The following is a 17738-nucleotide window of genomic DNA, read 5'->3' on the forward strand; positions in this document are numbered from 1 at the left end:
ATCCATGATCTGATGTAATCATCCAGGACCATTGATACAGTGTCTTCATCTTGGTATACACGTACTAGTTTTGTAACAGTCTCAAAAAAGGAGGATTTCGTTGATTCGTTTACATTTTTTAAATATCAACTTACGATTTGTAAACTCGGTTTGATGCAGTATAGCCGCCCTTGCGACTTATAAAAGTATTATTGAGTTTGGACAGGAACTTTTCATTCTATCAGCATTATTGTTTGCTCGGTACAACGATAAAAAATACTTTATAGTTCGTTTGTTTACATTTGTATCTTTTGTAAACAAAAAAACAAAATAATTTAAAATAATATTCTATCTACAAATCAACCTATCTAATATGGTAATATCTGACGTCATTCAATTTATTTTTAGATTTTTCGTAAATTCTGCATTTTATTTTCTAAACATAATTATGTTAGTGATCGAATTTGAATCAACATTATGTCGCAGGCCGCAAGATTCCCCCCTCCTGCTCCAAGATACCCTAAATCCTTAGATCCTGATTCCCCTAACTTTTGGTATGAACTCTTTAATATTATTAATTTCACTAGCACATAACTTAATTGTTGATTGTAACTAACATACATCACGATGTATTACTAAATAGCTATCCCTGGCTTATAGAACTTAATATATGTCTAGTGCTTATCCACCTTTGATGTTTCATTCGTGTATTTTCTACTTAAATAATACATTTCCGCACTATTTGTAACGTTAACACGACACATTAATGATGTCAGTGCACTATGTAGTAAGTAGTAAATATGTACTAGATGTTGACAAATTATACTTTTAATAAGTTATAACATACGTATTTAGAAGCTTATAATTACTAATGTCCTGATATAAAGCTTAATAAATCGTCTGAATAATACTGTTTTACTTCGCAGTGTGTATTACGACCCGTTCTTAGCCGCGGCAGCTACGGCTGACTCCAACTACAGACTCCAGGTAAATAATTGACTTCGTAGCTAGCGGTCATTTAACTGTAAGGTCCCATAATGAATGAGTTGTTACTTGTCTGTTTTGTAATGACAATGGTCAGTGTTGTGGTCAGTTGCGGGCCGAGTCAGTGGTGGTGACAGTGCGTGTGTTGTTACAGGCCGCGAAGCCGGCAGCCGAGGTAAACCGTCACGCCTTTAGAGTTCAGTTTCGCTCGATATGCGACTGTATCTGTATCTCTATCGCTTCCTGATTCATGTTCTACCACGCTAGTATAAGTTCGATATCCATCATGGAGTGAGTGCTGGGATTTTGTTTGCTCCTTTATTATATTCGTATGGTCCTATTGGCTGGTAATCCACCGTAATGCAGGGTGCACATTGTGTTTGTGGTAACCAGATGGACTTGGCACACGCGCGGCCGCGGTCGGCCCGCGCGGTTTGCTTTCTGTTGAGTTTCCTTGTTCGTTGGTATTGTGGTGGGTGATTTAGTTTTAGGCATATGTTGAAGCTGTACGTTGAATCGATCAAATGCTAATACCATGCTACGAGTAGAACATTGAGCCCACAAATGTAACTGCAATTTTAAAGTACACTAACAACCACCGATTTTGTAGATAGATTTAGACTACTTCGCCGTCTTGATTTAGTTTGTGTCGATGCCGTCATAATTGTATATTAAATGCATGTTCATGTTCATCGACCACATTAACATTTATTTGTCGCGCATTCATTTTAAATCGATTAATAAAATCGATTGTTTGTGTAAAGAGAATAACATCAACACATCATAGAAACGTGTGTCGGCAGCGTTGCATGTTATTTGATTTTATGTAAATAAATAGTATTTACAAACGTGCACACTCTTTTCTTTAATGTAGTACTATCTCTGCATCGTTTTCGCTTAAAACTTGTCTTATGGCTACGCTTGTCAGTGAGATGAAATTTATTTTGAACATCATACATTCGACTCCGGACCTCGACTAACGGTAAGATATACGAATTACGATCAGCCTCACGTCAGAGGAGCGACCGCGATGCTCCTCGATAATGAAGGGGAACATGTAACCGCGATCGCACCTTTGTGGGCTCATTGTTCACACAGGATGTTGGAGTCGGTCACGCGTATAGAAGGGCGCGGCTTAAACACGCGGTGTGGTTTGCAGGCGGCTGCGGCTGCGGCGGCGGCGGCCGCGCCCCTGCTGAAGTCCCCGCTGACGTCGGCGCAGCACGCGGCGGCGGCGGCGGCCGCGGCCAACTACGGCGCGGCCGCGCGCGCCGCCGCCGCCGCCGTCAGCGCCGCGCCCGCGCCCGCGCTGGCGCCGCTCGCTGCCACGTCAGTACCTACGTCATCCTCCAACACTTTGATGTCGCTCATGTAAATACAACTTAGGCTTAAGCTATCACCACGTTGTACCCGTGTGCCCCGCTCTCCCAGAACCTCTATCCCTCCTAGTTTATTAACGTTATAACTCGCTAATGCTTAATGTCCGAAATACTTTTTTTTTTGTTGCAATAAATAATCAAGTACAGCAGTAGGCCTAGTTGTTAATGGTGCATGATAAAAAAATTGTAAGACTAATGTTAAAATTAATATACATTGCATATTTTTCTTGTATGTCACGAAATGTTACTTGGCAGATCCATATTTTGATTTAGTAAAATTTTAAAGTAGAGGTAATGTTATTTGATTTATCTACGATACACAAGTGTTTCAGTTTTTCGGTCACAGCAGACCATAACTGCCTGCTATCGATATAACACAAGCTGTGTTCCGCAGGTACGGCAGAGAATACGCAGATCCATATTTAGGGCACGGTATAGGACCAGTCACGGGCTACGGGGTGAGATCTTATTACTTCTATTTTGCCGTCATAACTCGAAGAGTGTTGTAACTCCTTGTCTGACCACATAATGTTTAATGTTTCAGACTGCAGTGTACAGAAGCGGCTACAACAGATTCGCGCCGTACTAAGCCAATGGATCAAGAAACGATTTTACTCGAATATTACCCTCGTCACCTTCACCTTAACATGACAATGAACTCTCTTTGTAAACGTACAAACGTAATTCATAAATATAAGGATCAATAATAAACGCTAGCCGACTACCGTGTAAGTATCTAAGCTTGGGTAGCAAACCTAATAAGTAATTGAGCGAGCGTGGTCGAGTTGTGGAAGCGTGATCCGCGCACACAACAACTTATAAAATACCAAAGTCATTAAAAATTCTAACAGAAATAGTTTATTAAGTTGAACTATATTGTAAATTATTTGTGTACCTAATGCTATACAAGTGCGAGCAGCTAAAGTGAGTGCTTTCGTTCTATTTAGATAATTGTAAGAGTTACTATAATTTAAATATAATTACACAAAAGTAAACTCTTCATACGATTAGTGTACCGTACTGTCTAGTGTAGATGTTACACTTGTATCATTGACAATAGAAACAATATTAAATAATATAATGATATTTAGTGAGCTTTGCACTTGCATATCATAAAAATTGTAAATACTAAATGGGAAACGCGTTTTACTGATTCAAAATATTATTTTTTATTCATGATTTCTAAAACATCGTTTCCTAAATATACATTCAATGATCTAATCCTATTATACTCATAAAGTAAAATGTTATATCTCCATAAATATTGAAACGTTCGAGTTCTGTCGTGTAGACTAAGTTGAACAGAACTCAGCATATAGATGTTATCATACATGCATAGTGACAGTTATATTATGTACAAAACCATAGACATTTCAGAACAACTATTTTGGACTAACAAGTTATTTGGTGCGATATTATTGTGGTGCCATTGTTCGGTTGTTATTTTACACATACGTATTATATTTTTTCTAAAGTTACCTTGTACTCCTATGAAGTTAACGTCACATAGTTGTAGGCTACCCTGTGAGATCGTGGCAAACCCCTCAGTTATACTTTGTTCATATTCTCGGCCACTCTAGCGCTCTATAGCTGAATAGTGTCTCTTGGCGTACAAACGTGAGTTTGAATAATGATATAAGTGGGTCGTTTGTCGGCTGTACTATTTACTAATTTAGTGTCGTTTCGGTTTGTAAATTGCGCTTAGCTTCCCTTGTCGATGGTGTCCCGCCCGGCCGCAGTCAGCGGCGCGACCGGGAGTCTTAACTTGTGGTCCTGGTTAGTTGTTATTCTTATAACCGGTTGCTAGTTTATATTTAATAAGCTAATGTTTAACAGAATGTAGGCGGAACGCTTTAGCTGTAGAGTATAAGGGAAAGAAGGGAACTCCGTCGAGTTCTTACATATCATTGAGATTTTCTCCTTGTATGTAGATACGTTTAATCAGTAATTCTATTGTCTTTTAACGTTTTTATTTTTATTTTTACAGTGCTATTTTAATATTTTTGTGTCCGGCATATGGACTTTCATTTTATAGAACAAACACGCATACGGGTCCAACCCTTTTAGAAGTCGTAAATTTTAGATCTAACATTTGCATTAGGATTTTAAAGTATTGTAAAATCTATAAATTCGCTCAACGTTTATACCAAAGCACAAAAACCCATCGATTCATACGTATTCGGAGACGTTTTTCATGACATTAACCTCTTCCCGTAGATTTAATAGTCTTTCATGCTGAAAAACTTTAGAAATCTATAAGTCGTCGTTTAGATAACTTGAACAAAAACAGATTAATTTTTTACTTTCATTTAATTAGAGTTTTCATTAAACCTAAGTAATTTTTCTAAGGACATATCTACATGTTTGCCATCTAGGGTAGTTTAATCTTAAAGTAGTTCAATGACTAAATACATAAATATATAGATCTGAATTGAATTATTAATTGTTGATTATCGATCTTTTCATGTTGTAAATTCCTAAGGAATATGGCACACATAGTGTTACAGATGTGTCTGTATAAGAGGTGGCGTCGACGTCGGCGTAGTAGAGCTTTGTCCGTTTATTTTCAAACCTTTACGTAGCGAGTAGAGATGTACCGAATACGTCGGGACTGGTGCAGGCGGCTCGGCCTCCGCGACCGCCGCCCACTCGGGCTCGGCTGAGGATGATAGCTTTAATTAATTAAAGGTGTTAAGGTGATGTCTCACCCAGTTGTGTCATCTTATATGCAGAATTAGATTAACATACTCAAGTTTGTAGCATTTCCATGACATTATGATTGTTTGTCTTGCAGGATTCTAGTCTTCGCGCACAATGTTTAATTAAAATAATAAATAGTAAAGGTGCTTACTCGTAAAGGTTTCATGTGATATTTACGGAATTAGTTGTCGTACCTTTTGTCTCGACTTTGTTCTATTTTCTTTCCGTGCGATAAGTTTTAAGCAGTTCGTGTCATATTTTCTTTTAACTGAATATTACTCTCACCTTTTAGTGCCACTGGCTTTATATTTTAAGTTATATTTACGTTTATCGTACGTTATTGTAGTCTCGTTGCAGCTTCGAACAATTTTTTGTGCTTTACTGCTGAATACTCATGCGTGAATGCGTTATTTTAAGTAATTTTTAGATTTGTAGGAATTGTCTGATTAATGCAAGATTTTGTATCTGAGTACAGAAAAAAGTACATGTGATTCTATTTGATGATTTTATTGTTTAGTGTTAGTATTTTGTATCAATTAAAGTCACAAATGTGATTTATGTATTTAAATCATCAAATTTTACGTCACAAGCCAACAGGGCTTGTTTTGGACTAGTATACGGAATCAAACTCGCTATTGTTGCCACTATACGTAATCATGTGTAGTCGAATCAACTTTACCTCCAAAACCTGTCTTGTTTGCTTGACGATTCTTAAAGATACATATTTTTACTGTCTTAATTTAAGGTTTTTTTATGTATGATTTTAATGATAATCTAATAAATCACAAAAGCAAAATACCTAAGTTTTGTATAAAGTTACATATTATAAGCCAAATTGTTGTTACTTGGAGAAAAATCAGAATTTAAATTACATATCTGACAAAATGGTTAGTGTGCTACAATAAGATTGAATAAAAAAACATCAAGAACAATGTATTATAAATATTATAATCATAAAGTTAAGGATATGTATTTTGTAACGCGATCTGTTTCTCAGTTTTTATGAGATGTTAAATCTAAATTTCATATAACTCTTATTTTAATGCTGTGCACAAATTATTCAATCGACGGCTTCGATACTGTATTCACTAGACCTAAAGCGAATTGTTATATTGTGCATAATAAATCATATCAGTAGTGGTGTTAGATAGTTGCGAGGATTGCTAGCGGCAAGGCTGGCCGTGGCCGGCTGAGTCGCGCTGGCTGTACATAGTGTTACCGGCGACTGCCCGCCTCGTGTTGTGCGTATGATTTGTACCCGAGGGTTCATATTGTTAAAGTAGCCAGAGTTAATAAGTATCACTTGTTCGTCAATTGCACTCGTCGAAACTGTTCAGTTGGTGTTGTAGATTATATTCAGATATAGTGGGGTTAATGTTTATTCCTGTGTGTCGACTGCGGAATCCTAGACGTGTGTGTGGTCCCCTTGTAAATCGCTACAACACGCACCACGTCTATGATTCTAATAGATTCGATTAACCCGCACATAGTTAGGATGATGTAACGCATACTGCTTGTGATATCAATAAGCAGGCTTGTTTGTGTGGCTTGTGACAATAGCAAATCTAAATGTAAATTGTTACAAGCACCATACAAGTCATTGCTTGTTGAATGTAATAGTACTGTGTACTCGATTTCATACATTTCAATTTTTATCAAAATTTTGGCAGTATTAGCTATATTAGTATCGATAATTGTTATAAATAATTTAATGAGGACCAGTATGTCAGTTTTATAGAGAAACATATTATTTACACAAGTTACATTTTAAATTTTGCTTATAGAATATAGTACCTTACTCGAAGTGTTAGACAGATGTTTAAAGCTTTATAAAATTGTCAGTAGCAGGTGGCATTCAGTATGCGTTACAGTTGATAGGAGGCTGCAGCAGTGCGTGTGCGCACGCGCCGCCGGCCGCTCTGTGTTTGAGATACTTTTACAATACCGTGCTCAATTCCTGTATCTGTACATTGTAAGTATAATGTTGACAAAATGTTTTTGAAATTTAATGTAAACTACAATAGATTTGTTACATAAGGAATGTCTTCCGTTTGGCACATTTTATAGATACCTACTTTGCACATTTTATTACTGCACATATTTTCGTAAAAAAATACATATGTACTAGTTTAATTTTAGTTTCTCGAAATGATTCAAGCCAAGTGCACAGCGAGCCCCCTCATATACGATTTGTGATACCTAAAGTAAATTGATTATACGAATTTTCCTTTTTTGTGTGGCAATTTTTTGATGGATTGCAAAGCTGATTTTTTTTTTCGTTTTTATTGTAAATATTTTTTTCTAATAAAAAATATTGAATGAAGTGAATCATTTTAAAGCCTTTGGCATTGTGTACTCATTTACGTTATAAATAAATTATAGTATAAAAATTTGCAGTTTTATTTTCCTGATGATTAAAATTATTATCAGTACCCTAATTCATTCGTATTAATAGATCCTTAAAATATTAATGTTCTATGTATTGCAGATTTAAATATTTTTTTTGTGAATAATACTGATTGGGTGACAATCATTTTATATCGATAAGATTACAAGGCTTCTGATAACAAATAGTAGGTAATGATTCTTTAGTGTGAAATAATTAAAACAATCGGAATGGTGAGATAATCTAGCAAGAGCGATAAGGGCTACGTTTGCGTCGTTCAAGCAGTGCAGGCCCGGCGCGAGCGCTCCTCAGTTCACATTAATGTCGTGTTGTTTATAATGCTATTGAGTACTTTGTACTGAAGAAACTAGTCAAAATGGTGTTGTGTCCGCCGTTTAGGTGGAATTCTCGAAAGAGTTTCAAGCTTTGCACAGTTCCTGCCGAAGTCAATCCCAACGTGCGCCGTGAAACTATCTACGTAAGTGAAACAATACCAAGTAGGGAGTTATTTATACCATAAATGTTCATAAAATGTGTCCAATGTCTACGAAATCTCAGAATATAATGCAGGAACGAATTATGTAGATATTAAAGTTTTTAGCAGCTGCTACGCAACCTGCCTTTATCATTCGTGTATTTTTTTTTCGTTTTAATAAGGCAGTGTTCGATTATAGAATATAATGGTATAAAAATAAATTCATAACAGTCCGTTAAATAAGCAAAGACTCCTATGGGTTTGTAGATAGCCACTTACTTAACTAGTCTATAAGTATATCTAATGTAAACAATAGACTAATAATCGTGAAAATAAAAATAAGAATTATAACTCTGAGAATATATCAATGTAGTTTTTGTATTTACAATTATAATTCTATTTGAGTAAATTTAAAATAATGAAAATGTTACTTTAAACGAGCTAGGCAATTCTGAGGAAAACTTCATAAACAACAAAGAAAATTATTCGCGTAGCAAATATGAAACTTCGATTAGGTACAAGCGCGACATGACAAGCAAGTTATACACCATTCAAAAGGAAATTGCATTTAAGAACAACATAGCAGGCAAGATATATTGCAAATACTCGTAGGAGTAATTCTTAACCGTTTATCAATATTTTTTGTGGATCTGCCTCAGGAAGTAATGCTTTGTTATATTATATGTAGATATTTTGGCGCCATTGATTCTAAATCTTCAGAAGCGACCACCGGGGTGGAACAGACTGCCATAAACGTTGCACTAGTGAAACTCATAAAAGACAGTTGTAATGTAGGGGCAGGTACCTAGTACCATTGAATTGGCAAAGGTCCAGTCTTGCTTTCAAATATGGTGTTAGCCCGCCTAATCTCTGGCACAAACTTGTAGGCCTGTATTTGCAATAATTTTAAGTAATCGTGATGTTGTCCTCAAAAATTAGTCTTTACTACAACACTAAAGCCAACGCGTATTGCCAATATTAAACAAGTAATTTAGGAGCATTTTATCATAATTGCATTTCACACTTATTCGTCATTTTTCTTCAAAAATATACCTACCTATAGGTATTTTTACTTTTGCTGAAGTTTTAAACGGAAAACACACCTACATTTTTAGATTAGGTAAAAAGATGTCACTAGTTATTGGATTTAAATTTACAATTCACTCAATAACATAAGATTGTCAACTACAAAACTGATTGTCAACGTTTTCAGATTTTTTTGTTTGTCTTGGCTGGACTTTACTAATTTATGAATATGTCTAATCTCTGAATCTATGATCTATATCTGCTCTACGAAGGCCAACTGACTGTATTATTGCTTGATGAGAGTTCTTACTAGTCGTTGAGTCTCTGGCACAGGACTTCCCCATGTCGATAACCCTAATTGCTAACTACAGATAAGGCACAACAATATTGTAGGTGACTTTATTTGGTTTATGGTTACCCAGGTTGTCACCAGTCCGCCTAGGTCGTATTGATTAAGGTGATATTATCATAATGACGGTAAATTGTTTTCATTGATGTGCCAATGTGAAGGTTGATATTTTGTGTAAATAAAAAAAATAGAGATTAATTCTGCATGTTTTTACGCTTATTAAACTCTTAACATAAAATTTTTGAATAGTACAGAAAAAAAAAGAGTTATTTAGAACATATTATAGTTATCCGAGTGTGGCCTAGATATATCTATTATTAAAAATATGTCTAAGTTATGCTCTCCAAATGACACAATGAGTTAAATATTTTAAAATTATCTCTATCTACTGAGTACTTATTTGTTAATATAAAATCTAGTCATTCCACTGAGAAACCTAGTTTTGGGAATTAGAAAACTGTTTGATAGAAAGACTCTTGATGGTCATAGAACACAATAAATTTTACCGTACGTTATCAGCCTGTTGTGCTCAGACCAGTTCAAGTCTTTCCTAGGCATTGTTCACTATGTGATTTATTGCAGAAAGGATTTCCAACACCTATCTACACATTTAAACACAATTAATGATCTGAAAGCATATCATATCCGTGCCATATCAGCACAGGTACCTCTTTGTAGAGTCCGATAGACCTATCTACTAACATAAAATGAGGAAGCCTTTACAAGAAACAATCGTGTTTCTACACTTAGTTGACAAATATATTGTTGCAATATTTCTTTAATCACATCAGAATTTCAATAATAACTCGGTTATCTATTATGAAAAATATCAAGCGATCGGTACAACATAGAAAAAATCTTACTTTCAGTATCTGAATGCCATCTAGCGTAGCCAAAACCAACATTACAAGTATGATAAACATGATTATGATAAGTTTTCCAATCACTGCAGATAACAAATCTAAAGAAATAACGAGGAATTCATTATTATCCGATATGTTTCAAAAATAGAATCAAATTAGCTTTTAACACAAATGGGCGGATTTGGTAGACATGTCTATATTGGGTTACTTTCTGACAGCGCCAAAATATCGGTTTCGACTGTAGTCCCCAATAATCAAAATTAACTTATAAATAATTTTACATTTGCAGCCAAAAACTTCGCTTTCGCACCTCCTGACATTTGTATTCTTAGATTCGTACAATCTAAGCAACGTAGCGCTTTACAGGTGAAAATTACCAACTGTCAGATTTAACATGTATACGTTTCAACTCAGCGATAATTTTACAATAGTTAGTCTATAACAGTATAAAGACGCCTGTCGCAAAACTATGACCATCGTGCCTACGTCAACGCATCCATATTTGAAAATGGAAGCGTAATAATGATATGCCGAAAACGGCGCGTCGATCAAAAAGGATCATAAGCCAATCTGCATTGACGATTGCTATGATACTTAAGACGGAACATAGATAAGCATTAGCTCAATAATAATAAAAGTGTCAAAAATGTATCACAGATGAAACACGTAATTAGCTGCACAAATGATCAAGCGTGTTCCCGCTATGACAGAGAAACAAGGATTCTAGTACTTTCAAACATTAAGTCAGCTGCATAGTAGACATCGAGGCTAGACAAACTGGGATCGAACTCTCTGCATACCGCGCAGTCGCAGTAGTTATCATTCTAGTCGTATACATCTAAACATATTTATTGTTAGCTCCTTGCTGCACCATGAGAATCCACTCCTACTTGCCGAGTCCTATTCACATTGGGACAGTTTGAATTGAGCTTCCAATTAATAGAACATTACCCATGCGCACCTCCGAACCTCTTTTGCTTCGGTAAAGACTTGCAATTTCATTCTGACTTCAGCTTCGAAAAAACTAAATGAAGATTTGTAAAATCTGATAAACAGAATTTAACAACAATTTTTATTATAATTCATCACACAAAATTGCACGGGTAAAGACAAGGACGATTGAATACAATTAAATGAATGATAACATGCAGAACATAACACGCGCGTAGGCACAAAACATTTATAAACATATTTTAGTCAGCGACCCCGTTTAGTTCACACTTCGTTTATATCCATTGATCAAAAAACAACATGGGAAATGATTTTGTTCTGTGACTAAGTAGGTATTGTTTGGACATAACGCTGAATAATTTACCTTGCATATATGGACATTTCAGGTCTGGTACGTGACTTACCGACACGCAATACCATTTAAAATAATTCGAAGATTAAGTATGGACACTAACGTTTGTAGAAATGCAACTTTGCTCGAGAGTATTTCTGAACACCTTAAACAATCGTTACTATCATTACTGAAGAAGTAGTCAGTAGCCTGAAAAGTGTTTCAACGGCCGCGGCGGCGTAAACTTCGAACCTGAACATCACCTATTCAACCGTACGGTGCTCTCGCCAGGCGAAATTGTAATATTTTGACCAATAACGTTCTTGACGGTGACCAAAACGGAGTTTGTAATTCGAATTAGAGGTAAACACCTAATAGGCGAAAATATTACCTTTCTACTTAACAGGTTTAAATAATTTTGTAAAGGTAACTTTTAGAAACAATTACAAAATCGTCTTGTAAATCAATACGACTGAATTGAATAAATGATATCCATATCCATCTCCTAATTATATTATCACCTTTTCTTCGTTGTTTTCTTCGAGTTACATAAATAAAACTTAATCTTGATAATTCTATCTAAATCACCAATCATCACGTTTGCTTTCCTGGAAAGCATTTCAAAAGTAAGTATTAAGCAAATATGTATCTATGTTTTTGGATCGGATCTATACTTGCGGTTTGTCTGAGCGTGGGCTGGTGTTTCAACGCACTAAATGTATTTAATTTATATGCATGACGATATTATTTTAAGTTATGGGTAAAAGTCAAGGACGTTTTCAACATTATTTCAAGGTCAAATGATAGTGTCAACAGACTCAATACATACTCGTAGATATTGGTATCGACGTAATAAATTATGGAAAAATATCGATCACGAAAGCAGGCACAAATTGCGAGGTAATTCTTAATGAAGTCGTTCATCTAAAATTTAGCAGACTCACAAGAAAACTTGCAACTTCAACATTCAATTTAATAGATGTAAAGAAGTATAAATATAAAACAATATGATTACAATAATTTAAATGTAATATGTTTTTAGAATACTAAGCATTCATACTGCTAATGACAGCAGATACACTTTTATGGTATTCTTCGAAAACATTTGGCACCATTTGTAAATTTTAAACATCTAAATAGCGAGATTACGCTATGTGCCATATGTGTACACAATGTGTTTGTCATCATAGCATATTTAAAGCAGTGGCAATTTTATTTATTGAAACAGCTATTATTTGTTGAACAAGACTTAGGTTTACCATATTATGTTCAAATCATCACATCGAAGCAAAAAATCTGAGAACTGATGGTCCGCGCGAAAAAGCAAACAGTAAATTGTTTATTTAGTGATACAGCCTGAATCTATTCGACCCCTGTCTTCAACTAGCATCGGTGCATGGGAAGTTTCACGGAGCGATAAATTGAATTGATACAAGGAAAGTAGTAATAGTTAATACCTAATGAACTTTTCACCACACCAAGTCTATTCACAAAGGCGATATGTGCATTGTTTACTAAAGTTTGCACCAAAAGACAGACACAAGTTTGCATCTTATCTTCCAAGCCTGTATTGACTCATCATTCATAAAAATAAATAACATCTATAGTTAAAACTCTAAAGATATTCCAACTTTTTTCAGATAATTCCTGATGGTATCACAGAAAATTTCCAAAATAACGATGAAGAACTATCAAACGGGAACGGGCACGCGCCCACTGGATACAGTAGAGACAGTGGTAACGACAAGCCGGTCCCAATGGACGAGGACAGAAAAATCAGCTACACCAGCTACCACAGCAGTAAAATGAGTTCTAGGAAAGCATCCGAAACTGAGTATTATTATGATGAGCGCAAGAGTAGTGCAGGGCGTAAAACCATATCGGACCTTGTACAAAATAACACCAGCAAGCGGTTGATACGTACTGAGCGACGTGGAGTGATTGCTGAACCTGTGATGCTTCCAGACAAGAAACGCTCATTGTCTGACATACAATATGACAGATATGAAAAAGATAAAAGGTATGACGATTTTGATAACAAAAGTTAATAAATCTTCTATTTTGTCAAGTCCATAAAATAATGCTCTTTGCTTTTTAGGTCAGCAGAACAAATAAAGAAAGCTGTGTTGGCAAATGACTTTTTAAAGAATTTGATGGATGAGGAACGACTAGAAGCTGTCGTTGAAGCTATGAGTCCTCAGGAGTTCCCCGCTGGAAGTCTCATCATTCGTGAAGGAGAGAGTGGCAGTCACTTGTTTGTATCTGCTCATGGACAGTTTGAAGTTCTTAAGGGTGGACAAGTTGTTAAAACTTTCGGACCTGGGGAGGCGTTTGGTGAACTAGCACTTTTATACAAAGCTAAGCGATTCGCTTCGATACGATGTAAGTATTACTTTAAAGCAATAAAGGACGGCAACAAAATGGATTATGAGGATGAGTTTAAAATATTAACTTGTCCAACTTTTTATTAGGTATAACGGAAGCGAAAGTGTGGATGCTGGAGCGTCGAGTTTTCCAGAAGATTATGGTTCGCAGTGGTCGTCAAGAACAAGAGGACAATATAAGATTCCTAGCATCAGTGCCGCTATTGCAGGGCATTCATCCTATAGAACTGACCAAAATCTCCGACTTTTTGAAAAGGGTACGAGTCTAACGCAATTATTTTGTTTAAACCAGTGTCTGGTTCCGAATCTAAGACTAATAATTGTTACAGGAATTCTTCTCGACGGGAACGCCGGTAGTTCGGCAGGGAGATCGAGGTGATAAGTTCTACATAATCCGTGGTGGAACCGTGGTGGTGACGAAACGGGAAGGCGATGGGAGCGAGAACCGCGTTGGGGTGCTCCGCCGTGGTGACTACTTCGGCGAGCAAGCTCTGTTGCATGAAGATCGCAGGCTGGCAACCGTTACCGCCCTACCGCCAGGAGTTGAATGTCTTACACTGGAGCGAGGGTAATATTCTTTAATGTTAAAACGATTCAAAAAGAATAACAGCAAAAAGTTCAGTTCAGATAATATTGAATAATATTCAGATTATATGGAAAGAACAAATAAGGTTCTTTAGATGTTTAAATTAGACTTGCACTTATCTACCCTAAGAATTTTACTTGTAGAATGCAATGTCGAATTCCGTAAAACAACTGATTGCACGCTTTATTACCATACGGCAGTGGTTTATAAACTGTTCCATTTGTTTGCTTCGCTAGACCTTTCACGGATTTACTTGGCAACTTAGAAGAATTAAAGTTTGTTCGTCATGCTGTTCCACGGCCATCACAACAAAAGAAAACATCGCAAGTTAAAAGCGGTAAGAATTCATGAGCACTTTTAAAAACTGGTAATACACATTTAAATATAAATAAAAAGACAACATAATTCGTTTAGACCGCTTTGTTATGATACAACTCATTGTGTATATATACAACTGTGCATTAAGAGTTTGTTATTATTTACTCATGATTTAAATGATAATAAAAGAATTAATAGGGGATTAGACATTTATCTGCCATGACCCAGTTGTTAAGCTATCAATATTTATGAGATTAAGATAACATAGGTCTGGAAACGTTTAAAAACTTTTTAATTTTCTTTAGAATTTGAATTCGTGGAGCTGAAAGATTTGGAGATAGTTGGGACTATGGGAGTGGGTGGGTTTGGGCGCGTGGAGTTGGTTCAGTACAAGCCTAACAAGTCGCTCACTTTCGCCCTGAAATGCCTCAAGAAAGTCGACATGGTGCAGCAACAACAGCAGGAACATGCGTACAATGAGAAAGAGATCATGATGTCCTGTAAAAGTCCATTTATTTGCAGGTAATTAGTTTCTTCTGATAGCTTACAAACTGAAGTGCTTAATTAAACAAATGAAGGTCTTATTATGTGTCTCATTGTTGCCGAACACATTCATTGAAAACCCATTTCCCGATAGGTACAATATACATGGTACCTAGTGTAAAAACTGTGATAGTTGCACCGTTTATCAAAGTTATCAGAGTATACAAAAATCAAATTAACTGCGTATTTAAATACAAATCACACCCGTTTCCTTATCAAATAGCTAGAGATAATTGGGTAACGATTGATGACGTGCTTTGGACATGTCAAAAATAAACGTATAGTATTTACCTGAAATATTTAAATACTACGCACTTTTCAGATTGTTCCGGACATTTAAGGACAATAAGTATGTGTACTTCCTGATGGAGCCAGTGCTGGGAGGCGACGTGTGGACCATCCTCCAGAAACAACGATACTTCCCTGAAAACGTATCACGTTTTATGATAGCCTGTGTGGTCGAGGCCTTCCAATACCTTCACGCGAAGGACATCATCTACAGGGACCTTAAACCAGAAAACTTGATGCTTGACAAACATGGATATATTAAATTGGTACAAATTTCCTAACCCAAACAGATGTGGCGTAAAATCATAAAGGGCAAACTTACAAGCTTACTTTACTTTTAGGTTGACTTTGGATTCGCGAAACGAATTTCACCGAACAGTAAAACATGGACATTTGCGGGCACTCCAGAGTACGTGGCTCCAGAGATAGTTCTCAATAAGGTATGTTAGGCGAAATTGATATTGGAGTCTCATCGTAGGCAGTCTTGATATAAAATTTGCATTGAATATTTTCAGGGACACGACCGAGCTGTGGACTGTTGGGCTTTAGGGGTTTTGATCCATGAGCTGTTGGTAGGGAAGCCACCTTTCCGAGCACCTGGAGGGGATCACATGAAGACATATACCCTCATCCTTCGCGGCATAGACGCTGTCGCCTTCCACCCGCGCGTCGCTAAGTCTGCACAGATGCTGATTCGCAAACTGTGCAGAGCAGTCCCCGCTGAGCGCATCGGATATCTCAAGAACGGAATGGGTGACATCAAAAATCACAAGTACGTACTACTCAGTACTACTAAGCATGTCGCGTGTGAAACTTACACACTTTCCATTTCGCGGCATACATACCTACTTAAGGAGCTAGATACGATCAATCAGTTCATACTATTTATGAGTTCCAAAAAGTTCTTGTTAACACTTCAACGATAGTACAGTATTTTTCCTTATATATAATATATTTAGATAAGGTAAGGTTAAGAAAAAAAGATCTACTACATTTAAGCTCCTTAATAAAAATGTATTAATTGTTGTATTCTCATTTTCCGTTCATTACAGGTGGTTTTTAGGCTTCGATTGGGAAGGTCTGAGTGAGAGGCGACTGAAAGCTCCTCTGATACAACCTGTAGCCTCTGACCTGGACCTCGGCAACTTCGAAAAGTACCCCAAGGATAAACAACCTCCAGACGAAACTTCAGGCTGGGATGTCAACTTTTGATCAATTAACATGTTCTTCGACGTAGCAAAATTATTTAAACATATTTACTAAAGTACTTTTTAGGTTACAATTGAAACAAACAGTACAATATATTAATGACTAAGGAATGTTCATGTTACAATGAATTTTAGTATTACTTATATTGTTATCTAAATATACCTCTTTACGACAAAATGTTGTTTATATTTTTCCTGAGACTGCACGGCTAGACTCGCTCTCATATTTAATCAGGCAATTAATGTCCGCAATGCATTAATTGTAATCGTATATGGAAATCGACGGCGGTATGCAGGTAAATCTGGGCTATCATGGCGTGAGAGCAGTAAAAACCCGTGAATGAGAATAAGGTCAGTGGGGAGAATAACAGGCGAGTGTGCAAGTGTGCCAGTGTGTGCGCCGGCGCAGCGCGTCGACATGTTTATGCGATCCACTGCCATTTGAATATCGAGTGCTGGCTATTATGTGCCAGTGTTTTGTTTAGGATATTCAATCACATCATAATATTCAATTATGCTTTATAAAGTATCTAAGAAGTTTGTGAAACTTAACTTTCTCTTCAATAATAGTGTTTTTATTTATTCGTATTAAACATGTACACGTTTCACATGCGACATTATAATACTGGGAGCTATAATCAACTCGTACAGCTGGTTGCCGTTGTGAGACAGAGACGCCGCTCTACAACGTGCTATGCGCTGTCGCACTTCCACACGAGCAAGCTACTGTATAAAGGTGGTATTCGACCGGTTTTACATAATATGTTTCTGCTCTATTAACAATGATAACAGGAAAAGGTTAATGTTCTATCCAAGTACTTAAATAAATATATTTTTATTCGGCAGTTAGTATGTATCTAAGTAAGAAGATATATTAACATTCAATTACAATTACACACTAATTTTAACTGTACAACCTGGATACTACCCACTTCATCTGTCGTAACTAGTTAAACACAAAATTCGGCACCTAGTGATGATGCCAAAT

At 36.4% G+C, this 17738-nt stretch overlaps 2 protein-coding genes across 2 annotated transcripts in view; both read left to right on the forward strand.

Annotated features, from left to right (window-relative positions):
- LOC113504662 (RNA binding protein fox-1 homolog 3) overlaps positions 1-7432 on the forward strand; it is a 42758-nt gene extending 35326 nt beyond the window's left edge. Inside the window, exons 11-14 of the mRNA XM_026887082.1 lie at positions 906-966; positions 2123-2334; positions 2737-2800; positions 2887-7432. Of these exons, the coding sequence (XP_026742883.1) occupies positions 906-966; positions 2123-2334; positions 2737-2800; positions 2887-2931 (382 nt within the window). The 3' untranslated portion in view covers positions 2932-7432. The remainder of the gene's footprint in view (positions 1-905; positions 967-2122; positions 2335-2736; positions 2801-2886) is intronic.
- Positions 7433-7651: 219 nt separating this feature from the next.
- On the forward strand, positions 7652-16928 carry LOC113504464 (cGMP-dependent protein kinase, isozyme 1-like). Its single transcript, XM_026886756.1, has 11 exons — positions 7652-7906; positions 13064-13443; positions 13522-13805; positions 13895-14064; positions 14137-14375; positions 14630-14730; positions 15017-15233; positions 15577-15808; positions 15884-15982; positions 16058-16314; positions 16595-16928. Exons 1-11 carry the CDS (start codon positions 7805-7807, stop codon positions 16752-16754), a joined length of 2241 nt encoding a protein of 746 aa, XP_026742557.1. The 5' UTR covers positions 7652-7804; the 3' UTR covers positions 16755-16928.
- The last annotated feature ends 810 nt before the right edge of the window (positions 16929-17738 follow it).

Source organism: Trichoplusia ni, chromosome 22 (assembly GCF_003590095.1).
Source record: "Trichoplusia ni isolate ovarian cell line Hi5 chromosome 22, tn1, whole genome shotgun sequence".
Lineage (NCBI taxonomy): Eukaryota > Metazoa > Arthropoda > Insecta > Lepidoptera > Noctuidae > Trichoplusia > Trichoplusia ni.